This window comes from Myripristis murdjan, chromosome 8 (genome assembly GCF_902150065.1).
Source record: "Myripristis murdjan chromosome 8, fMyrMur1.1, whole genome shotgun sequence".
NCBI lineage: Eukaryota > Metazoa > Chordata > Actinopteri > Holocentriformes > Holocentridae > Myripristis > Myripristis murdjan.
The window spans coordinates 3,758,031-3,782,730 of NC_043987.1; the positions used below are offsets into that span (position 1 = coordinate 3,758,031).

A 24,700-nucleotide genomic window follows, 5' to 3' on the forward strand; every position below is an offset into this window, starting at 1 on the left:
TTATGTTCATGGTTGGAATACCATATTTGGCAGCGCTCAAATAATGTGTTTATGTATCTGTTCCATATTTATAATTAGCTGTTCAGTATTTTCCCGTTGCTTCCAGTTGCTTTTCCAGGGCTGGGGTGTTGGTGAAGGAGTTCATGCATTTGCAGTAGTAGTAGTAGTTCAGACACTCTCTGCATCCAGCTGGACGTTATGCAAAGAAGTTCTGGCCCAACTATGGAGGACCCAGAGTGTCCCCTTCATGATTACTGAACAATTAATGAATTGATATTTTAAAAAAAACAAAAATCTTAAAATTTGAGCTCAGACATTCATGATAGATAGATAGATAGAGAGAGAGAGAGAGAATGTGAGAGAGAGAGAGAGAGAGAATGAGAGAGAGTGAGTGAGAGAGAGAGAAAGAGAGAGAGAGAGAGAGAGAGAGAGAGAGAGCATAACAAAGAGGTCATTTTCAGTGTGCAGATTGCCTTTTTCCTTCTGTTGTAATTATACAATTTATGAAATTAAAAATAGAAACACACAAACAAGCTGAGATGTAGAGACACTGAGTGTCACAGTCTCATGACTCACCATGTGCCAGGTTCTCGAACCTTTGGGCCAGCTCTTTCATGGACAGCTTAGTCTCAGTCTCACTCTCCAGCTTGGACAGCTCCCTCAGCATCTTACAGCCACTCAGGGCACTCAGCACCGACTCGCCTGCCTGGTCAGCAGTAAACACACAAACACTGTGTTCACACTTCTTTTTTCAGATTTTTTCAGTTTTTATGATTGAAATGGTAATTGTGGTTATAACATCAAAGGAAAATCTAGGTGAAGATTTTTTTTTTTTGGTCTCATTCTATTCATGGCTCCGACAGTGTCGTGTTGCCTTTGCAGTTTCCCGTGTCAGAGTGTGCTGCAAGGTGATTTTTATAGATTCTCAATATGTGTGGAATAAAAGTTGCTCCCAACTTGTGTTATGACAAAATGTAAGTCAAGTTAAATCAAAACAACACATAATTGAGGGGGACCAACATAAGCTTACAGAGTCCACAAAACCCAGAAGCCGAGCCATTTAAATGAGGATGTATGAGAGAATAGGAGAGCGTATGTGGCACTGTCTCTAATCTTCTGCACAAAGTACAGATGAAATGTCTGTAATGCAGTCGTACAGTGTTTCAGGTGAGTCTCACCATCTCCCAGAAGTAAACGGCCATGTCGCTGCGGTTCTGCAAGACAGCCCAGATGAACAGGGAGGCCCAAGGTGACAGGCAGCGCTGGTCACGGTAAGGACAGTCCCCCAGCAGCAACTTATTCACTTGCTAGGGGTAAGACAGGTGGAGAGGGGAGGTGAAGATGGGAAGGAGGGAGAGGGTTGGGGGTTGTCACAAACAGCAATGAAAAAATTCACCAAAGATTTACCAACACAAAAAATTATACAACTTTCCCTCACACCTGGTATTCTCCAGTGACTGACAAGCTAGTTGTGAGGTTTTCAAAGTGCTGCTCACTTACCTTGAGAGCCCTCCTGGTGCTGGTGCTGTGGCTGAGGCCCAAGGGTCCATAGTAGAAAGGCTGACAAACATCACCCAACAGGTCCCATAGCAGCCGAGACACCTGAGGACCACACATAGTGTCACCACACCACCCAGCTCCTAAATCAACTCCTAAACCAACTCCTCACTTCCTTGGAAACATTAGCTCTGTCCCAAGTCAGGACCTTCCTTCTTTCAAGGACATGGTCTGCAAAGGTGTGGTCCTCAGACAACTCAATGCGAGATCTTCTGGCTAGTTAATGGTCACCACTTGGAACAGTCTACGAGGGATTCCCCCTTCGTCATCATGAGTTTCCTCTAGTGTAGACTCACAAGAAGTCACAAGGACAGGGTTGTGGGTCTGCAGATCTGGGCAGATCTGGGCCTCATTCAGAGGACTCTTTGGACCAATCTTGCTCAATCCTGCTGAGCAAAACAGTTAGTGCATCTTTATTGAAGATCTCATACTGCAGCAGTAGGCACACAAATTTGTGGGTAAAAATTCAGCTGAATTAACAAGGGGTAAAATAAAATCCCCTACAGGACGTGTTTTTTTTTTGTACCAAGGAGTACCTTAACCCCAAACCCAAATCTTTATTAAGCTTGACACCTAATGGTGAAAGGGTACCTTGTCTTTGGTGGCAGGGGTTTTGGTGACCCACCCACAGAGCTGTCACCAAAGATCAGGCACCCTACTCATGCTTCAGAGATTTGGGTTTGGGGTTTAGTTACTCTCCACAGTGTGAATGGGACACCAAGTTCCCCAGTATACTTCATAAGAAGTACAACTTTTAGTCCAAAAAGACCTCTTGCAAGGTGACTGGTTCAGATTATTTTGGTGCTCTTTGTGCAAGCCCCCACAGGTGGCTTTTTCCTCTGTCTTTTCTGCCTCTGATACCTCCCCTTCTCCGTGATTGGTCCAGAGGTCAGATGGTTGGCAGCGTCACAGGTGAGACCAGGTGGCAGAGGAGTTCAAATTTGGTTTTGGCTCATTCAATACTTCAAAACCTGTGTGATCAGGAGCAAAAAGAACTACAGTTCTTCTTCCAGGACGTTTACACCAGGGTGCTCTTTTGTTGGTTCGTCTTTTGAAGTATACTGCACGCTTAAATGTGCAGGTGATGATAAACAGCAAAGGAACATCCCTAAGATCCAGCGACATTACTTTGTCAAGATTTATTCAATGCATACAACAAAACACAGTGATGAACCTCTTTTTGACCAATCTCATCCTTACGTCCCCATTCTCCATCCCCTCTTCCTCACCTCATACAGGCTCAGCTCCTTCGCTAAGCTGGATCCAGTAATCGGGCTCTGGGGACTGTCAAGAAGTGATCCAGGCATGGCTCCATCCAAGTGGGGCATGGAGGCAGCCAGGCCCTGCCTCTCGTTCAGGCGCCTCTGGAGTAGATTATAGGCCAGTGTGCTGTCGGACAGTGAGCGGTACAGGTCCTCCAGGCGCCGGTATGTCAGGTAGTCCAGAATGTTCAGACCATTCTCGCAAAAGAGGCGCACAAACTGGGGCTTGTCATTGATCAGTGCATCTGTCATGGAGTCCTCTAGGTCATCATACTGAAAATACAATCAGCAAGCATTCCACAACCTTCTTTGTTATATACTAGCTTCCTCCAAGTGTCAAATTACAGTACAATGATTGACAGTCTGGATACTTTGTCACATGCAGACAAGTGAAGATTTGCCAAGTATTTAGTGGCATTTAACCAAAAAACAGTGGCATCTTTAACCAAAAAGAATTTGCCACCTTGAAAAAGCACGGGTCAAAATTTCATCATTTTCAATTAGATCTGGGGAGCCATGTTGTGCTTTCCATAATCTTTTTTTCCCCCATGTATGGTGGTTAACTAATTACAGAATTGCCATGTCAACAAGAAACACAGTTAAATCCAAATCATGTTAAGGGATTAAGAGAAACACGATGTTGTGCCAGTTGCTTGCCAAAGAAGCATACACAGCCTGTTAATGTATACATCATGAAACTCAAACTTTGTTTATTTAGCAATTCGAGCGGATTAAGGCTATTTAAGATATATTAAGGCGGATTAAGGTTATTTTTTAAGAATGTTAGCTGGGGGGAAGTCCACCTCAATAGCAGGAGGCTAACAGTTAGCATTTGTAGAATCCTGCCAGTATCCAGCACTCGGTAACTATGAGAGCAAGATAGCACCACTATTGTCCTACAGAACAGCTGGAAGGGGAGTCAAATAATATCATATTTTTCAAAATGGGTGAACTATTCCTTTAAGCTGCTGCTAGGTGATGCAATCTGAGTGTCGCTGACCTTCCACTGTATGTCTCCATTGAAAAGCTCAGTCTTGGCAATGTCCACTCGGTTCCAGGCCACAGCCAGCTTCAGTTCCTCTGTATACTCACTGGCGTCAGTGGACACTCGTTTACTGGCTGAACACACACAGACACGCATGCACACACACACAGATGTGAGCCTCATACTATAGTAATAGACACTGGATGGATTGTCCATACATAGACATGTATGGATACAGTACATGCATATATGGAAGCACACATGTGCACGCACATGCATAAAATTGTTTACCTCTAACAAGGGCTTTGAGAAGTACTGTGTCAAAATCATCAGGTCCCTCCTGTTCCCCATGGAAGACAGTGATTAAATCTCTGTTCTGGAAAATACTCAAAGCCTGGAGAGACAAACAAGGACACAAAAACACACAAGAACACATTTATTGTGAAAATAATGTTTTGCCCTCAGTTGGTCTTCACATATCAGCCGAGATCAAATGTCCAGATAATCTACATTTATCAGTTGATTTTTTTCTTGTTTGAATCATCAACAAGATCAGAGCAGAAAATATGTTGAAAATGTCCCCTACTTGATCTGACTTTTTACCAACCCCTGAATCATAAACACACACATAAACCACATGGGTACACTCACGCACTCAGACACACACACATATGCCATTTGACTCACGCTGTCCACCAGTTTCTCTGGATCAGTTTCAGCCGGGAAGTGTTTCCGGATCTTATCCAGGGCCCTCTCACGGAGCTCTGTTATGGGCCCCTCAGGAGTCTCCCCGTCTGATATAGAAGAGGCTGGACTGAGGGGAACAGAGGACAGAACAGCCAGCAGCTCACCAATGAAGTCTGCAGCCGGACCAGAGCCAGCCAGAACCAGCCAGGGCGTGGATTTCCTCAGAGAAACATCTAATCTCTGCAACAGAGAATAATATATATAACATGAGGAACAATAAATTCTCCTTCTCTGTTATTACAGGGGCATCTATCCTTTAATTGGATGGGTTCACTGAGGTTGAACTCTCTTTTTCAAGGGAAACCTAACAAATTAAGTCATGAAATTTACAATGAAAATACACTTCAATCACAATATGCTTCAATCATATAGTGAGCAACATCTAGGAACTCTGAAAGTAATCACAAACATCATCAGATATCTCTCAGGTCCTGGAATCAGAGGAGTACCAGAAATCAGGTCACGAAATTCCCTAGTCTTGTGATCTGTGATTTAACCCTTTTAAACCTGAGCATATTCTCTTGATGTATTTCAAAAACTCGAAAAAAGGAAAGCAGCAAATTTTCCAGAAATTACAGGAACAGAGTAAAAATTAAAAAGACAAAAAACAAACAAACAAAAAAAAAAAAAAAACAGGAAAATTATGAGGAAATTAGAAAAAAGAAAAAAGAAAACAGATCTGCTAAAATTCTATTAATAAACATGACTAGAAAACAACCTAAAAATGTAATATATATATCTATATCTATCTATATCTATATATATCGATATATAGATATCGATATATATATAGATAGATATAGATATAGATATAGATATATAGATATCTATATCTATATAGATATATAGATATAGATATATATAGATATAGATATATATAGATATATATATATAGATATAAAATATATAAAAAATAAAAGAGTAAATAAATAAAAGAAAATCACAAGAAAAATCCTTCAAAAAATTAAAAAAGTGACAGTGATAGTGAGATAACATCTTCCCCTTTCTTTTGACATTAGTTTCCTCAGCTTACAGCCACAGTCTGACAGAGTAAATAGGATTTGTGAGATTGGGGTGCTTACATTTAGTTTAGAAAAGTTTAATGTAGTCAGCTACTTGCTTGTGATTTTTTTTTTTTCATTGATCATTCACAGACTCTGCATGTCAAGTCATCATTCTATATGGCTTTTGTACATGTCCATGCTCAATAATTAATTCCGATCGGTGAACAGAACAGAAGACCTGAAATGTTCTGCTCCAAGTTACTGCACCTCATGAAGCCTTGCTGTGTGCTGTAGGCTAATGTTAGCAAGCTACCCTCCACCCTTGAAAAACGTACTGCAATGTTTTTATCTGCCTATTTATTTATTTATTTATTTACTTACACTATTGACATGGACAGAGCCCTAAATAAACTAATGAAGTGAACTTTTTGTAGAAGTCTGTGGGCCAATAAAATAACTGTCACTATATTATTATTCTCAATCTGCCCAAGTATTTCTGATTCTGATTCTGATTTATTGACTTCTTTTGCAAAGTGAGCTGTGTAATAAGTGGGGAAAATAACCTGACCTTCATGATGGAAATCCCCCCACTGCCCCACCCCCCGCTGCATGTCAGCGGGTTCTTTGCCACTGTGGCAGACATTATTTTTGGATATTCCTGGATTATCTCTTACTAAATCCATTTCAGACCTGTTTGTTTAATAAATAGCTGCGTGGCAAAGTCCTTCAAAGAATGCAACGTGACAATCTCCTCACCTCCAGCATGTTGGCCTCTCCCGAGATCAGCATGCACAGCACCGGGATTTCAATACTGCCACTTCCTGTTGGCCCGAGATGAGACATTAGAAAAATATTTCCTCACTAAGCTCTCAGTTTTCTGAATCCAAAGTTCTACTTGAATCAAATAATTCTGTGCTATGCCCATATATAATTACACAGTGTCCACTCTCATAACTGCAATGCCTTCCCTCTGGAAAATATCAAGCATGGTTCACTCACTTCAAACTGAACCTCCAGCAGGAGGCCCACAGTGAGAAAACCTTGGACATGTCCCTCTCATGACTGTGACATGTCACACCATAAAATGTTGATAATAACAGAAACATAGTGCAATTCTGGATAATGTTATTTTTTACAGTGCCTTCAGCTCTACAAGAATAACCTCAGCCACTAGAGGGCAGAAAGCAAGCACGTAAAGCCATGAGTGTAGCAGATGGTCCTGCACTCACCGTGGAATTTGGGGGAAATCCCACAGTGTTACAAACCAGTATGATCACTTGGGGTTTAAATGTGTAGACATGTTTTAGTCGTTCACTGAATCTGTCGCACAGCTCATATGCAGTGCTCTGACAGCCACTGCGTATGTTTATTATATTTATGTGTGCGAATACTGTATATCTCTGGCTCACCCCAGATGCCAGTACGCTGATGGGAGATGTAGTCCTCAAGGTTGGCGCGAAAGGCAGTCTCCCCGCCACGTCGGCCTACGCTCCCATCATCCACCAGGAGGAAAGCCTGGTAGTTGTTATCCAGGCAGCAGGAGTCACGTGATGTGTTCTGGACGTAGTACCGGGCTGGGAAACTCCCCTGAACACAAGACGGCAACAGGAAAGACGGGAGAGGAGTGAATGCACTGCGAGCGAGTGGTAGGATGCCAACAGGTGTAAGGTTTCACAAATTATGGTGAAAGAGCCATGGAAAACAAATGCAGTGTGTGTGTGTGTGTGTGTGTGTGTGTGTGAGAGAGAGAGAGAGAGAGAGAGCGAGAGAGAGAGAGAGAGAGAGAGAGAGAGAGAGGGGTGACAAATGAAAGGAAAAACCAGTCTTAACTGTTTTATGCTGCACTAGGCACTTCCCAGCTGACAGTATTTCTCAAACAAAAAGTTAGTAACATGTTGGGCCACAGGCCACCAGAACAGCTTCAACGCTCCTTGCTATACATTCTCCATGTCTCTGGAAGTCTACTGGAGGCATGGAGATCAGTTCTTCCAAAAGCTATTCCATCATTTGGTGTTTTGATGACGGTGGTGGAGAGTCCAGAATTTCCCATAGCTGTTCAGTTGGGTTGAGATGAGTGTGAAGGCCATAGCATCATGGTTTAAATCATTTTCATCCTCATCAAACCATTCAGAGAGCCCTTGTATCTTTATTGCAGGATAAAGGTGATCACTCAGAATAATTTTGTATTGATTTGCAGAGAGCCTTTCCTCTAAAGGAGGTGGAAAATGTCCCCCCACAGCATAACAGAGCCAGTGGACCCCCTCACTGTAGGGGTCCAGCATTCAGGCCTGAGGCATTCTCTTGGTGGACTCGCACACTTTGTCCAGAATGAGGATGACTCATCTGACCACATCACTGTTTTCCACGTCTCTGTACAGCAGGGCCACTCAGCTCTCAAATGTGCATTTGTCTTTATAATGAGGGCTTTATGCACTGCAGCGCTGCTATAATATCCCTCTCTATGTACAGGATCTGTTGGGAGAAAGGAGCTCCATCCCTCCAGTGGGGTTCCAGAGACTTGGAGAATCTCTGCAAAATCTAAGCTATGTTCGGAGTTATATTGTGTAGGAGTGCAATGACGTGGAACGAAGGGGTGAAAATATGCAGAGTATGTTATCAGGAAACCATAAGTGATGAGTTAACTGTCAAAGGCATTTCAGCTGCTGGCTGACATTACTGAATGTTCTCAAATGACCACAGTGCTGAAATGTTTGTTTGAATGAATGCAAGCCACAATGATGATACCCCAGTGTGCAAATCTGGACAGGAACAATTACAAAAGATCAGCAATGTAAAATATCAATTTCAAAGTGAAAATGCCAACAAAAGACAATAACACAACAAGGTGATACTTTCTCAGTCACAAACTCCAGTTGGACACTGGTTTGTCTGACATTTCTGATTGTTACAATCAAAAATTTGAAGTAGCAACAAAGTGACTCCAGCCTTCATTAAATGCAGTTTCACGTTCTCTGATTCATTTGGTTTGCTGGCACAGCAGGTAGGAGACTGTTTTCAAAATAAACTTCCTTACATAGGCCTAGCACATGTTTTGACCAAATGTTACAAGGTGTTTGAACAGAACAGATAATTGTATGGTGTTTTTATTATTGTTTATTATCTTTTCTGTAGCCTGCCAACTTTTGGAATCCATGTAGCTGTGGCAGGAACACACTGGAATTTCCCCTCAGGGATCAATAAAATTTATATCTACCCACTCACCTGTGCATTGACAAGTTGCTGCCGGTTGTGCACGAGGCCCCAGGGTGCCACCCCCACAGCAATAACTTTATTCTGGGAGAGAGCTGGGGCTGCAGCGCCGTGGTCTCTCACCGCTTCACCCACACAGCGGCCAACGCCCTCCCGCAGACCCCCAGTCAAGATCCAGGCCCCTGATAAGTTGGAGGGAGAGAAATATATTGTGTGATGGGAATGATGAAGTACAAATGCAACACACACAAACCATTATTAATCAGAGGCTTTACAGTCATTACAGCATTCTTTGTAGTGACTTGAGTTACACTGAAGTTAAGCAAGTGTGAATAAAGATTGCCCACACTCTTCAGGATACAGCATGTAAAACGCTATGGGGGCCAAATGCTGTAAAATGATCACTCCATTTGATTCCAAATATTTACCAGTAACTGGTCTGTTTCTGGCATTGTTACAATATTTATAATGAGGACACAATTATAAGCTGATGTGAAATCCATGGTTGTAAAATGATCTCAGTTTCAGACAATTTCCAGTTGTGAGGCTTTGTGCTGTTGACTGGTTGCATAACCAGAGGGGGATGAAAGGCATTTTTGTCCTAAATGGTTCCAGATTTTGTTCAGCCAAGCACACAGAAATGTGTATCCTCTTAACTAGAGTCTGCTCATTTTCACAGTAAAAAAAAAAAAAAAAAAAAAAATACATATATATATATATATATATATCATCATTTAGAGAGCTGATTTTCTGGAAAAGTCCCATTGACTGCTGTTCATTTGATTCTTTTTAACCCAGCTTTACATCGCCCCCTGGAGGTGGCCTGTGGGTATCTGGCTGCACAGACTATCTTGGCTTGTTGGCCTCTAGGAGCTGTCAGCACAGCCACCATCCCATGAAAGAGTAGAGCAATCCAATCAGAGCACAACCTCGGCATTTAATCCTCCTGTCCCCTCCTGTTTTTTCGCCTAACCCCAAATCTAGACCACGAGAGTCACATCAGCGTCACAAGCACAGAGCAGCAAAGGAGCAGACAACCTTTCTCTGTAATGTGCAGCTTTATGCATGTATTACACATGTATTGTTGAAACTTGAAGCATAAATTAACGCTTCAGGTCACTATTACATGTGTGACACATCACAAGTAACAGACTGTTAGCACAGTATGCCAATCATGAGCTGTTGCTAACAAAGCTCTTCAGCCTGACATGGACAGCATTGGATTTGGACTCTCTTGCATCAGCTGTACTACTACGAGCCACAAAAGGCTACGTTGAAAAATTGTAAACATATTATTTGCAGAACAAGTAAGATCCATTGCTGTTTCACTTCCGATGATCAGAATCTTTGTGTATGATGAAGATATTTCCTATGATTAACACTCAAAAGTAAAATCCCTGTCTTTTAACTGAATTTACGATCCCTTCAAGTGCATTTTTATTCACTTTGCTGACATAAAAATTTGCTGACATAAAATTTTCAAAGCAGCAACAAGCCGATCCAAAATCCTTTTTTTTTTTTTTTAGCTTCTAAACGACTGCCACCACTCAGCATTCCCATCATATGAACAAAACCTTTCATGAAATGTTGGTCCATATTCCATTTGAAATGCTAATGACTTGTGGCTCCTCACCTGTACTCTGTGCAGCCCTGACCAGCCCATTTCTCAAGACGTCCCTCACCCAGGTCTTGACCTTCTCACGCCCTTCGCCCCCCACCACCGAGACCACCAGGTTGGGCGAGGGCAGGCCCCAGTGAGCCGTCATCAGGGTGTAGACGATTTGAGGCGGTGTGTCGCACGACAGCCGCAGGAACTAGACAGCACACAGAGAGGGGTTTTACTGACACATGGCTGGTAAATATGATGTAATGCAAGTAGGAATAGAGTAATTTAGTCCAACAACAATTTATTTTGACTTTTTTTAAGGCAAAGATGTGATGCATCATGGAATATTACATTTTGAGTTTGGCATGATGTAGGCCTACTTCTTGTTTCTTCATAGTGCTTTCTTTTAAAACTGAGTTCACAAGAGATTATTAAGATTAACACCTGGCTGGACAGTAAATAGTAACTGACTGAAGAAAATTATGATATTTCAAGGTTTTTGTTTAATACAATACATGCATTTCAAAAAACAGACTTCCCTTTTTATCAAACCTCAACATACAACTATCTGCATAAATATGCAGCTTGGCAAAAGAAAGAATTTCAAGGCCAAAATGCATCAAACCTACCAAAACACAGAATATTTGTTTGTCTCATAAACACATTATTCCACCAAAAGCAGCGGCAGTAGTTAATGATTTTGTGTTCCCTCCAGTCTTTCTTTGTACATTTTTACCACTGTTCTCAGATTTCTTCAGTTGATATTATAACAAAAAAATGTATAGTGTGTCCTTTTTTGTTTTTTGACGTGGTTTAAATTTACTGTAAAAAATACCCTAATCTTGTCATCTTCATTTTGCTACATCATTAACATCACACTTTCTGTACCTGTTATATCTACAGTTGTCCCTCGCTATAACGCGGTTCACCTTTCGCGGCCTCGCAGTTTTGCGGATTTTTTGCGGATTTTGCATGCTTTTTTTTTTTTTTTTTTTTTTTTACAGCGCATTGTGTTCTGTATCCTGATTGGCTAAGGGAGAGCCCGCGCATTGTTTTTCTGTGTCGTGATTGGCTAAGGGACTGTAGACCATTGTGAATCAATCTCCTCCGTGCCGTGTCTCCTGTACAGTACAGAATGCGTTCATTCTATAATACTGGACTTACTTTTCTACAAAGGTTTGAACTTTGAGAGTTTAAACAAGAGAGAAAAGTGAGAAAATGTTAATGTCTGTCTGAGAAAAGTGTATAATGTGTGTAGTGACGGGTTTTACAGCCTTAAAACATCTATAATAATTGTAAAAAAAATAAAGCTGACTACATCGCGGATTTCGCCTATTGCGGGTTATTTTTAGAACGTAACTCCTGCGATAAACGAGGGACCACTGTACTGGATTTTCAATATATTTCAATATGGAACTGGTTCAGCAAGTTTCTGGCCTCTTGCATTTTCTATGTGTCTGTCATAGAGTGCAAACCTGAAGAAGCATTTGAGCAAAAAAAAAAAAAAAAAAAAATTGCTCAAAAAATTTGCCAAAAAAAGCAAAAATTGAAAATGGAAAGTATGAAAGACTAAGGGTATCTTTCTGATGACTTTTTTTTCTCTTCCTGCTGTCACACACACATCAAATAATACACAGGGGTGCACAGGACATGTAATGCCTATTGGGTATAATAATGCGTTTACCTCTGCATTAAATGAAAGCACTGTATTTTTTCAAGCATTTCATTACAATTGAGCATTTCATTACATTGCAAGTCCAGTGACTGTTGGACAATATGGCAAAAGTCTTTTGCAGAAGAGCAGAAATGCTATCAGGGCCAATTTAACCAATTTTAAAGAGTAACACCAGCATAAAACTTCTACTGCATTGCCCTCTAGGGACCACAACCAATCAGTGATGCAGTCACAGGTACTTTGCCATTAACAGCTGCTAAAAATACCTGCTGCCACCTCACTGATCTGGGGGTGACCTGAAGTTTATCATACCTCAAAGTTTCAGCCCCTAGAGGGCAGTGCAGCAGATGTTTTCTGCCTCATGTGATTTAATGTTGAGTTCCCCTTTAACTCGTCTTGCAGTTTGAGAAACTGATACATATTCTTTCTAACATCGCAATAGTATTTTACATTTACTACATGAGAATGACCTCTGGTGCTTTATATCACTGTTTTTAGTCTTGTGCATTCAGATGTGCTGCATTATAAGAGATAATAAGGCATATAAAGGCATAAAAAGGCATATAAAGTGTCATGGTTGTGAGTTTTTGTGTTTTGGACTCCCTTGTTTATCCCAGTGTTTTCCTTGTCTTTTGGTGTAGTTTCCAGTACCCTCTGTGTCAGTCTTGTTTGCCTTTCCCAGCTTCCCACACCTGTCCTCAGTCTGTGTGACTAGCCCTGATTGTTCTGTTCCCTCCCCAGTGTTTCTCTCAGCCTATCCTCTGTGTTGCTCCAGCCCCTTTCCCAGGTGGGTCTTGTTTCCTTGTTAGTTTCTAGTGTATTTCAGTCTGGTTTCCAGTTTAGTCACTGTCAGGACATTGTTGCCAGGTGTTATTCTTGTCTGCACAGTGGTCCCTGTGATCCTTAGTTCCCTGAGTTTGTTATTGAATGCATGTTTTCTCCAACACAACCTGCCTCAGCTCCTGCATTTGGGTTCACTCACCTACCTCCAGGTGACAATACGGGAGAATATGACACCAGTCGGTACATACACAGTGCTGGACTCAGTTGTGATTTGTAACTGCCTGGAAACTGATGTCAAATGTCAGTTTTCATTGTTATATTATTGGTATGGTAAAATGAAAATGTGTAATATGTACATATGTGGGACCTCTGTTATAGCAGAGTATGACAGCAGGTTGATGAACCAATGCACTAAGGTGATTTTGCATGAGTGGAGGCTAGTTATGATCTTTCTTGACTGCTGTTCTAATTTGATAGCTTTATTTCTTTTTGTGCAACCTAGTTTCATATTGATTAATCTGTTTCAACATTAAAATGAGTCTCCTGCCATTTCTACAAGCCTCTGTTATCACAGTATTAACTAGTTGAGATACATAACTAAGTGCAAGGCTATAAGCATAAGTTCCACAAAGTTCAGATTTTCTGGGGTCTGTGCAGACGTCTTCAGTGTGTCTCTGCTCCAAGCTACACTGCCCAGCTACTTCAAAGCCACCATTATCATTCCTGTCCCACAGAAACCTGCCATCACATGCCTGAATGAATGCCTGAATGAAATGGACGAGGGAGTTATGTTTTTGACTCATTCTGTCTGTTAATTTTTCTGTTTGTTAGCAGGATATCTAAATCTTGCATCACAGAGTAAATACTTCACCAATACCAATGGAAATCACTAAGCAACAGAAGATCCAAACTGAGAAGCTCCCAGGACTGGACTACATACACAAGGACTGTTAATGGGTTGCACTATGGACGTGAATGATCTGGAATTAGCCTTGATTAGAATTAGAATTGGAATTGAGCAATATAGGAACAAACTTCAAATACAAGAATATCACAGTAATACCCTGGTAAAATGATACAAAAAAAAAAAAAAAAAACAGCTAAAAATGAAAGTCATGAAAAAGCTTATTAATAGATTCAGCACCTTAATACTGGTGCTGAGTCTTTGCTGTATTTTTGGAAGATTCAGCCCCGCCCCTGAATAACCCCTTGGACAACACAACAAAACAAAAGAAAACAAAAGAAAAGGAAAACAAAACAAAACAAGGAAGAGCCGGTCTGTTGAATGGCTCTCCAAAAAGGAAGGAGCCAGAGGAGCTGGGTCCTGTCAAAGATAACTCCCATTCCCACTACTGCAGATAGTCTCCAATAGGCCACAGAGCCAGTTTCCTGTAAATGCGTTTTTTGTCCGGATAATTTTGGATTTTTTTCCTAAACATTAATTTTCCAGTTTCACACCTCCTGGCTCTACTTTCATGCAGGGACGTGACCAAAGCAGAAGCAAGCCGCTTTGATTCAAGCTGCTGCAGAGGTCCACCTTGCCTAATCCTATTATAAAACCTGTATTGTTTTTTATATTTTTAACTGCACTGTCCCATCCGCCATAACATGGTGTCTTGTATCTTGTATCTATGGTATGATATGCTTTGCACTGACTGCATTTTATCTACTGGGGGAAATACAACTCGACATACAGCTTTATGGTTTATGGTTTATTGCACCAGAATGCATGACCAACAAGATGTTCTGTTATATGGAATAATGACAATAACTTGTACTGTTTAGAGAACATGCAGTACTGAATATAGCAGAGTACTACATTCTCTTCATTCCCTGTTTGATTGAATTCACAACACAAAAGGCAAAACTACTCGGCTGTAACTTGATCGTATAAATCTTAGCTTACATTACACTATCAAAAAACTCTACGTCGATGACCTGCTGGCGCGTCCAAAGCTGAGAACAGCAGCAAAGTCCTTGAAGCTGACATGGCCGTCCGAGTCCTGGTCTGTGTGCTGGAAAGCCTCCACAGCACTCCTCTCAGGCAGACCAGGAGCCACTCTGTTGAAAGCCGCCCGGAAATCCTCCAGTTTGAGGAAGCCTCGGCAGTGCGTGTCAAAGGCATTGAAGATCTGCCTGCTCTTCAAATAGGAGTCCTCCTCTGATAACCTTCCTGCCATGAGACTCACAAACCTGTCCAGGGAGAGCCCCAGCGGCGACTGGGAGAGCTGTTCTTGTCCCATGAGCAGGTCGATTTCCGACTTGGAGGGTTTGTATCCGAAAAGCATCACCATGGCCACCTTCAGGTCGTCCCTGCTCAGATAGCCATCGTGGTCCAAGTCACAGAGGGCGAAGATCACCTTCATCCTGTTCATGTCTGCATCAGAGGTGTTTCTCGGATGCTGGTGCAGCTCAGTGAGAGAAGACATCCTTCCACTGAATGTACAAGAAGAAGCAGCGATGAGGTGGTGTGCTTGGGGGTGCTTCAGCTTTTAAAACTCTTTCAGCTTGAAACGCGGCAGTTCGAGACACCAAAAGCTAAGAAGAATCTGCTCTGCAAAGACAGGAATACAAACTATATATATATAGGATAATTTTCCGTGATCAAAATCTAGCATTCCATTCTCGGCACTAAATCTTATCTGTCTTTTGTGTCAGAACAAGACAAAACATTTGAGTTTATACAGCTGACACAGAGTCCATGCAGTCACCATGCTTCAAACAGAAAAGAATGAGGAAGTTGCTTGTTAGCTTGGTTGGCATCTAACTTGAAAACAAACAACATAGCAACCAGAGCTTTACTAGCCAGATCTCTGGCCTTGTAAACTGATGCCGGTGCTAACAAGCTACCAAACTAGCTACCCCACAGCTTGGCTGTTTCTGCAGAAGTGGAGAAACCTGCTCAACTAAAGTGTTCAATATCTGGTAGGAGTACATATAATCACTTACTGGAAAGATTTGCAAAATGAAGCAGGTCGTCTGTTGTCTGAGGCAAGCTGCATGACCAGAGCCAGCACCGTGCAGGCTGGAAACCACGGCATGGATCTGGATTCTGTACCCAGAGTTAAGATGCTACAGAAAATCCCACACATGAATCACCCCAAAATTGTATAATAATGTAGAAGTCCTTTCATCGTACTGACTACAGTGCCATGAAAAAGTATTTTCCCCCTTCCTGATTTGCTATATTTTGCATATTTGTCAGACTGAGTGGTTTCAGATCTTTGTACAAAATGATACAAAAATCATCCAAAAATAAGACAAGGAGTACCCGAGTAAACACAAAATGCTATCTCAAATAATCATTAACATTTATTGGAGGGAAAAACCTATCAAACACTTACATCACCCCTGTGAAAAAGTAATTGCCTCCCTGAACTTATTTACCTTGTTGCTCCACTTTAGCAGCAACAACTGCAGCCAAACACTTCCTGTAAGTGGAGATCAGTCGGTCACATTGCTGTTTGGCAAGTCTGGCCCACTCGTCTTTGCAGAGTTGCTGTGATTCAGCGACACTGGAGGGTTTTCAAGAATGAACAGCTCGTTTAAGGTCCTGCCACAGCATCTCAAAGGGGTTCAAGTCAGGACTTGGACTTGGCCACTCCAAAACCTTCATTTTGTTTCTTCTGAGGCATTCTGAGGTGGACCTACTCTTGTGTTTTGGATCATTGTCCTTGTGCATCACCCAATTACGCTTCAGCTTCCGATCAGAGACGGAGGACCAGACATTCTCCTGCAGAATTTTCTGGCAGTGAGCAGAAGTCGTGGTTCCCTCAGTGATGAAGTCTTCCATGATCCGAGGCAGCCAAGCACCCCCACACCATCACACTACCACCTCCATGTTTGACTGTTGGCATGATGTTCTGCTTTACACCAAACATAACGTGACCCTTGTCTTCCAAAAAGTTCCACTTTTGACTCGTCTGTCCACAGAACATTATCCCAAAACACTTGGGGGTCATCGATATGTTTTTTTGTAAATGTGAAGTAAGTACAAGTTCCAATTGTGCTCAGTCTTTATTATTTTTGAATCATGAACACTGACTTCAGCTGAGGCTAGAGAAGCCAGCAGTTCTTCAGATGTTATGCTGGGTGTTTTTGTGACTTCCTGGATGAGGCCTGCCTCTCCTGAAGATTCCTGTTCTCTACTTGAAGATAATGGCTCTCACTGTGGTTCACTGAAGTCCCAAAGCCTTAGAACTGGTTTTATAACCCTTTCCAGACTGATATAGCTCAACAAGTTTTTTTTTTTTCTCATCTCTTCTGGAGTTTCTTTTGATCATGACGTAGTGAGCTGCGTCTTGTAGCCTCCTTCACATCGATGGTAAGGTTCTACCTGTATTTAGGTGTTAAGGTTCAACAGGGCTGGCAGCCATCACACCTGGATGTGTCTGCTCTGTCTGCTCATGGTGAGTCATTACAGGTGCAATAACTTTTTCACATAGGGCCAGGTGTTGGATAACCTTTTTCCATTAAATAAATCAAATTTAATTTTAAATTGCATTAAAATTGCATTATTTTTTTTTTTTAAAATGTGCTTACTCTGGTTGTCGTCATCTTATATTATATTTTGTTTGAATATTTGAAACAGTTAAGTGTGATAAAAATGAAAAAAAAAAAAAAAAAAAAAAAACAGAGGACATCAGAAAAGGGGCAAATACTTTTTCACTGCACTGCAAATGAGGTGCAGCCTGCAGAGGAATCTTAAGCTGAAGTAAATGAGCCACCACTGGTGTTCACTAAGAGGTTATCACACTGTCCACATCAGTAGATGGTGAAGTGATTTACAGTTCATTTAGTTATTAGTGTGGCACTGAGCAAAGAGAATGACCAATTTAATCAAGCGGCAAACACAGAAACACACCCACCCACCCACACACACACACACACACACACACACAAACACACACAGCTATTCCTATGGTCTCCTGTAATAAAGTCCTAGTTGCAAGTTGAGACAGTGTGCATGATTTCTTTTCACTGTAGTCTGATTTTTCCTTGATGCACCTGCTTCCAGATGTTTTTAGGAACACAGGCGAGTATTTTCTTAGATTTTCATTGTGTGTGAAAAATAACTTTTTTTTTTTTTTTTAAAGAGGAGCAGTAGCTACAAACCCAAGCTGCTGCAGAACGTGCAGCATTAATGACAGGCGGTTGTCCTACATTGTGTAATAAGTACATGCTCACTTAATGCCACTGTGGTTTCCTTTTAAGGCAAGAGCAGAAACACTTGGATTTTTCAAACTGTTCCAGCAGGAAACACGACCCCCAGACCATTCCCTATGGGTAATAAAAACAGCACTTGTCTATATTATTCAATTGTGTGTTTCTATTTGTGACTTTCACGACATATATTGCAACATTCCTGTTTAGTTCCACTTTACAGGCCGGCTGAAGGCACTGAAAAAGACAGTTGTAGTGGCCATGATGGGACCAATAATGTAATTTTCCCATAATTAAAGTTGTTGATTCAATAAAGCTGTTCTCACACAAAATCTTGTGAAAAAAGTATATAACCACAAAAGGATCTTGTGACAATCGCACAAATTGGTTACACAATTTTACATGCCTGTCATGTGAATACTTGAGCCAAAGGTTCAGTTTAAAGCTGCCCTGTCATTCTGCCCTTTTAGCCTTTTAGTTAAGTGACTATTAAGACAGAAAATCAGTGTTGCAGAGCAATAAAGCTAACAGCCCTGTCCACTTTAAATTGTTAAATTGTATTACTGGAGTTTTACCAGAGTGTCTACCGCTGCATGTGTGTGTATGCTGATGCCACCTACATGACTGTGCCTGCGTCCCGCACCGGCGAACTCCAGCTCTCCGAAAGCATCGGTGGGATATTCTGAGGAGTGTTGGCTGCTGTCCCACTGGCTGACAATGGCTGCTCCGAAATAGTCCCCTGTAGCCACAGAGCCATGCGTCTCCCGCACACCGCCACACTGGCATAACGCTCCATTACTAACAGAACACAGACCAACACACAAATACACATATGCAGCAATTATGTAACCCAAACTGTATGGTAAAGGCTGTAGAAATAAGGACATTTTTCATGACAGCATGGTGCAGTGACACTATAAATGTTTTCTAAAATGTCTATGCTTACAGTAGTTGATCGCTAATGGCTGCTCTTTTCTCTTTTTCCCTCAGGTTTAATCATAATGACATGTTCAGACCAAACACAAAGCACATTTTCAGGTATGCACAAAACACTCTATTTGTCTAGATGGAGAAATTACCTGAAAGAGTCTTCTACAAAGGTAGTGCACACTCGCTTCTTAATGATCTTGGGGATCCAACTCTGTGAAAAAGGATAATGACTGTTAGGCATCATGAGCAGTGCTCTTAGAAACACTTCTGTGTCCTCTGTATATAGAGAGCTAGAGGGAGGAAAAGTCTTTACTTTGCGTCTGGTGAAGCCTGGGCTCCCAAAACTCTCTGGACAGCTGTCTTTTATCAGTGTGATTCAGAGGAATCTTGATGTAGAATATGCTTGAAGTAGCAGAAGTAGGAGGTAATTCTAGATCAGCTCTATATTTATGCATTCTGTATCATTTACAAAATGCGCAGCCTCAGAGGAGCAGCAGTTTGATTTCATTCTACCATGCAGCCTCACCATCCTAGCACAATGACACTCATCATTATCAGGTCTTGTGGGGCAAAATGAGAAATACAGGGTGTCCATAAAGTCTAATCTGTGGAAATTCTTACAAAATGAGGAGTAGATATTGAAGGTTTTTTTTTTGCCTCATTTAATACTCCTCTATATGGGCACCATTAGTTGCACAAAGCACATCAAGGCGGTACATCATGCAATGTGATTTAAAAACTTTGATAACCACTGAGTACATAGAACAAATCTGATTAACATATCTCATCAATTGCTTTTGTAATAGATTTTTTTAAATTGTAAAGAGACTTTATGGACACCCTGCATAACCATCACAGAAGTCACTTTTATTACTGCCCACTGCTGGTGCTATTCAAAGTTGTTGATTCAGTGATGCTGTTGGCTCACAAAATCTTGTGAAATAATTGCACAACCCACAAGAGGACCTTGTGACAATGGCACAGATCGGTCACACAGTTTTAACATGCTTGTCACATGCTAAGCAAAAGTTTAGTGCCACCACTTTGTTTTTCACGTCCCCGAGAGTGGCACTACTTTACAACGTCTGTTGCAAGGACAATTTACCGGGCCAACCCATCCCACCTCCCTCTACAGAAGCCAAAGACAACTTCCCAACTTCTTCTCACACAGCAGACTTTGACTGTTGGGAGACGTGACCCAGCTAGACGGAACTCAAAACTGCCCACACCAATATGGAGTTTACCTGTGAAACACTGAGTGAGAACTGAGGTTTCTGAAGGTGAAAATGCTCTGTGTGTGTGCACGTCTGTGTGTTTACAGTGGACACTTCGCATTATTGCAAAGGGAGGAATGTGAGATCGCAAGATCACAAGGCAAACAGTGAAAGTGAGCGAGGATGGAGAGCCTCAGACATAGAGCAAGGGGAGATGGGCAGGGGGGGTGTGGAAAGGGATCAGGTGTGTGAGAGAAACCAACAAGGGAGGAGGGCAGACAGAAAGAACAGGAAAGAGAGAACAAGGGAGAAATGTCAGGAATGAAAGAAAACGGATTCAAGTTGAGACATGAGAGGGGTTCCAGTGCTGTTTGAGGAGAGGAAACTCCACCATCAGACAATGTAAAGTCAGCTGGGACAGACTGAGCGTGATCGAGCTGTAACTCAATCTGGAGGATGACAACACTGCGAGGCCTCTGGCTGGTTAAACCTGTCTAGCCATTGATAGCTGTAAAGTTATTTGCATTCAAATGAGAGTCCTGAACATCCTTTCTTGTTGCTGGTCTCCACCCTCTGTATCTATACTCACACACCCATAGCCGCCAGGCCCATTAGGCAAATGTTTTATTGCCTAGTGGGCCTGATTTTTTAAAGCTCAATTAACCCTTCGAATGAACTCAACTGATTTTTTTCAGAACCATGGGAAAAAAACCCTGATATGCAAGTTAAGAAAAAATGGATTACAGTATAAAAAAAACAGAAAATTAGTGAACAATTAGTGAACAAAAATAGAACAACCGAAACTGTATGTATTATTTAAATGATATGTTTAAAGGTCAGCTCGGTGATGCTGGATCAACATCAGATTTGTTGTGGTTACATCAGATGCATTTCCCAAGCATTTAACCCTTTGAAACCTGAGCAAATTCACTTAATTTCTTTCAAAAGCATGGGGAAAAGGGTGATGACCAAATGAGCAAAAAAAATGACCCCAAAATATGCAAAACATTAATTTAAACATACAAGAAAATGACATGAAATTAGCGACAAGAAAAGACCTGAGAATTTTGCACAAAAACGGTAAAAACAATTGCAAGAAAATTACCTGAATTATTTAAAAATATATATATACCTTTATCATGTATCTATATCATGCAAATACTAGATTGATCTCTTCATGGTAAAACTCAAGAGCCTCCCAGATGATGTTATGCCCAGGGCCCCCAAATGTCTAGGAACCGCCTTGTTCACACACCACAGGGAAACTGCCCCTCAGCTTCTCCCACACCACTGAATCTCCTCCATCTGTGTATACCAATTATGTAAGAGATAATCTGTTGGCAAATAGTGATCAAAGCAGAGCCGGGGAGTTCTTCACCTCCGCCTCAGTTAATATTAACCCTGTCGATTTATCCTGAGAGAGGAGACGTCATTTATGCTGGTCTGACTGACAGAAAACTTTCATAGTCACCATGTCAGACTTTTTTAGTGGATGACAGTTCAGTTTTAAGATGTGCTGTTTTATTTTTAATTTTTGGACCACAAAGGAGTGAGACCTGTCTGTGGAATGTCATAAAACCTTGCCGGAGGTATAAACTATAAAGTATAGGAGAGCCGCCATCTTTTTTATCTATATGAGAAGATGCAGCAGCTACCACAAACTAAAAGGCACAGAACACTGTTTTCTGTTCACTAATGCCACACCTCATTCGAAGTCTACTTAATCAACCAGGTAAACAGTTTTCTTTCTAAACACAATTGCGTGATAGTTGTACACATATGAAATATCTCATGAGGAAAGTCAAAATCTGAACTTCATTGCACAAGTGAACAAAACTCAGCCTTGGTAATCTGTTAGCGTGCACATTGGGTTTCATCTCCAAAATTGTTTGAAGCCAATCACATTCTCACAGTTTAACAGGTTAGGCGAGAGATGTCAATCTGAGCATCAGATCCTGGATCATACAGTCCTGCCAACAGAGGCAGCCTGAGGCATTTCACACTTACAAGTCTCAGCTGGCACGGCTCACGCAGTAGCCCAGCTTCTTGCACCAAATACAAATCAGTCTGATGTGAGGCCGGCTTACTTCATACTGTGGCTCAGTGGATGGCACTCAGAGCCTGCTGGATCTGGTCTATCAGCAGAGCCACTCAGCGTCCCAACTCAGCTCACTGTGCACTCCAAACTAAGAAATCCCATTCAAAACTGTTTGTATGTAGTAGCCACAGTTTCACTTAATTTCCACCATTAATTCCTATCACTTGTATATTAACTGATTAACAAAATGAAGCCAAAACTGCAAAAGTGAATTATCATTGCATTTAATAGGATATGAAAAATTATGTACACATAATGAAAAAGCACCATGATATAACCTGTTGCTCTGATACTCTGTGATAACCGTCCAAGCCTCAGTGCGAGTTTTAAGTCACCCTCTGGTAACCATGACTAACTGATAACGACACTGCGGGAGAGCAGCGAAGCAGAGCCATAGTTTCACTTTCAAAACAAAATGCATTACTCAACATAGTGAAGCAGAGAGAAGCAGCGGAGCAGCTGGAAACACATGAGCTTAGTGTCGGAGAGGGATCTCCCAGTCACTTCAGACAACACGGATACAGAAGGCAGCTTTGAGCAGAAGCTGCCGTCCACAGGCAGCACCGCGCACACACCTGATCTTTGTCCGACTTCTTGGATCCAGCTTTCCCAGCCGCTCCATCCTTCTCCTTCTCCTTCTCCTTCTCCTTCTCCTTCTCCACGTCCTTCATCGCTCCTCTATGGCGGAGAGCGGCCGGCTCCGGGCAGCACGTCTGTCACCGCCCCGCCCGCAGCCTGCACCACACCTCCACACACACACACACACACACACACACACACACACACACACACACACACACACACACACACACACACACACACACACACACACACACAAAGAAGTTTGAGCTGTACTTCCTTCTCCGGGGAGCAGCTCGGCTCCCACGATGGACGGGAGTCCTACGAATCCTTCTCTGGAGTGCAACTCCGTCATTCATCATCATCATCATCATCATCATCATCATCATCATCATCTCTTTGTGACATCACAGCGTCTCAAGCCATTGTTACGTCATCAACCAAACATCACATCGTCTGGCAGTTTGTAAATGAAAATTGAAATGAATTATAGTCTACGTTGTTCTCTCTGACGTCACAGGGTGACACATCATGACATTAGCAGAGGTCATAAATAGACCTTGAGTTGTGTAGAATTTTGTTCCACATTGAACCAACAAACCTGCGCGCTTGTTGGGGGCAATGTCCGGGCTCATCCGACGGGCTTCACTGTCCGGGCTGAGCCGACGGGCTCCCGCCCTCGCTGGTGTCGCAGCTTGTTGGATCAGTGCGGGACCAAATTCTCTCTTTGTGCTTTTTCTTTCAGATGGAGGATTCGTGGAGCCCCCGCCCATCGTGGAAGCCGGAGCCAGAGCCGACCCCGGAGAAGGACTCGTGGGACCCCCGCCCGTGGGGTCCGGAGTGTGTGTGTGTGTGTGTGTGTGTGTTTTATTAATTTTGTCTGGGCAACCTGTGACTGAATTAATGAAAGTCTGACAATTGGCAACTTACATCACATTGGTCATGGTATGATTTATCAAATTATTATACGCAATATTATAACAAGCATATTATAATGCAAGAGCTTACACGTCTTTAGCACTTTTATTGGGGAGGGAAAGATGAGAAAAAGAATCATAAAACACAGGACGAGATGTTAAGCAGTTCATTGTGCCAGTAGATGGTATACATGAGATAGAATATCATGAGAGACTGCCAGGCTAGATTTGAATTTTGGGACACATCATCAGTATTTCGGCCTTTAAAACTATCAGAGTAAGGATGATAGTAAGATGATAACAGCAAGAAAATAGTCATATTTAATGGGAAGGTAGAGTCAAGGAGAGGAGTCCTGTCCAGGAGTAAGCTCTCCCCCGCCCTGTCCAGGGCTGTACCCTCTACCTTCCCTCTCCCCTCCAAGGAGGGAAAGAGAGAAAGCAGAATCATGAAACACGGGACGAGATGTCAAACAGTCCATTGTGCCAGTAGATGGTAAACATGAGATAGAGATAGAGTAAACTGCCAGGCTAGATTTGAATTTTGGGACACATCATCAGTAGTATGCCTTTGATTCATAGGGTGTTTCGACCTTTACTACTATACACCCTCCTCAAAGGTGGCCAGCTGCAGGTTGATCAAGCCTGAGCTTGTGTCCCATGCCCAATCATTGTAGTGTTGTTATTATGTTGTAACTTGCTGCTATTTGTTGTCAGTTCTGTGAGCCTAGCATGGATCCTTCCGCTTCATCCATATCCACTGGCTGCTTCTTTCGTCCGCTTCGGAGATGGCTCTAATTGTCTGCCGAAGAGCCTGTCCTTTAATGTCGATGTCTCTGAGCAGCCTGATGATGGAGGACGCCACAAATCCTCGACATCCCACCTCGACAGGATAGACTTTTGAGTTCCATCCTTGTTGTTGAGCGTCCATTGCTAGCTCGGTGTAACGCAATTTCTTGCGCTCATAGGCTTC

At 42.1% G+C, this 24,700-nt stretch overlaps 2 protein-coding genes across 5 annotated transcripts in view; both read right to left on the reverse strand.

Annotated features, from left to right (window-relative positions):
* Positions 1 to 22,943, reverse strand: part of trpm4a (transient receptor potential cation channel, subfamily M, member 4a) — a 46,797-nt gene extending 23,854 nt beyond the window's left edge. For both annotated transcript variants that reach the window (XR_003928621.1, XM_030058284.1), the window contains exons 1-14: positions 22,810 to 22,943; positions 19,072 to 19,133; positions 18,613 to 18,790; positions 10,399 to 10,579; positions 8,778 to 8,947; positions 6,965 to 7,142; positions 6,312 to 6,376; positions 4,492 to 4,731; positions 4,096 to 4,198; positions 3,820 to 3,938; positions 2,787 to 3,092; positions 1,501 to 1,602; positions 1,179 to 1,307; positions 577 to 706 (exon numbers count right to left, since the gene is read on the reverse strand). Coding sequence is in view for 1 of the 2 variants with exons in the window: in XM_030058284.1 (XP_029914144.1) it covers positions 577 to 706; positions 1,179 to 1,307; positions 1,501 to 1,602; positions 2,787 to 3,092; positions 3,820 to 3,938; positions 4,096 to 4,198; positions 4,492 to 4,731; positions 6,312 to 6,376; positions 6,965 to 7,142; positions 8,778 to 8,947; positions 10,399 to 10,579; positions 18,613 to 18,790; positions 19,072 to 19,133; positions 22,810 to 22,905 (2,059 nt within the window). In the remaining variant the exon portion in view is untranslated. The remainder of the gene's footprint in view (positions 1 to 576; positions 707 to 1,178; positions 1,308 to 1,500; positions 1,603 to 2,786; positions 3,093 to 3,819; positions 3,939 to 4,095; positions 4,199 to 4,491; positions 4,732 to 6,311; positions 6,377 to 6,964; positions 7,143 to 8,777; positions 8,948 to 10,398; positions 10,580 to 18,612; positions 18,791 to 19,071; positions 19,134 to 22,809) is intronic.
* On the reverse strand, positions 14,533 to 15,862 carry efcab11 (EF-hand calcium binding domain 11). 3 transcript variants are annotated; one of them, XM_030058331.1, is made up of 2 exons: positions 15,779 to 15,862; positions 14,533 to 15,383 (listed from the first exon to the last, which is right to left on the reverse strand). In XM_030058331.1, the coding sequence occupies exon 2, from the start codon at positions 15,256 to 15,258 to the stop codon at positions 14,755 to 14,757; it is 504 nt and encodes a 167-aa protein (XP_029914191.1). In that variant the 5' UTR covers positions 15,259 to 15,383; positions 15,779 to 15,862; the 3' UTR covers positions 14,533 to 14,754. The 3 variants fall into 3 exon arrangements, with proteins under 3 accessions (XP_029914191.1, XP_029914190.1, XP_029914192.1); XM_030058330.1 differs by having other exon boundaries at positions 14,533 to 15,265; positions 15,779 to 15,861; XM_030058332.1 differs by having other exon boundaries at positions 14,533 to 15,404; positions 15,779 to 15,825.
* Positions 22,944 to 24,700: the final 1,757 nt, after the last annotated feature.

What these genes read in the sequence shown, in the direction of transcription:
- efcab11 (XM_030058330.1), bottom strand. Translation starts at nt 15,831, where the DNA reads ATGCAGCTTGCCTCAGACAACAGACGACCTGCTTCATTTTGCAAATCT. An exon ending in TCATTTTGCAAATCTTTCCA is followed by an intron (nt 15,266 to 15,778) that starts GTAAGTGATTAT and finishes TTGTACATTCAG; the next exon opens with TGGAAGGATGTCTTCTCTCA.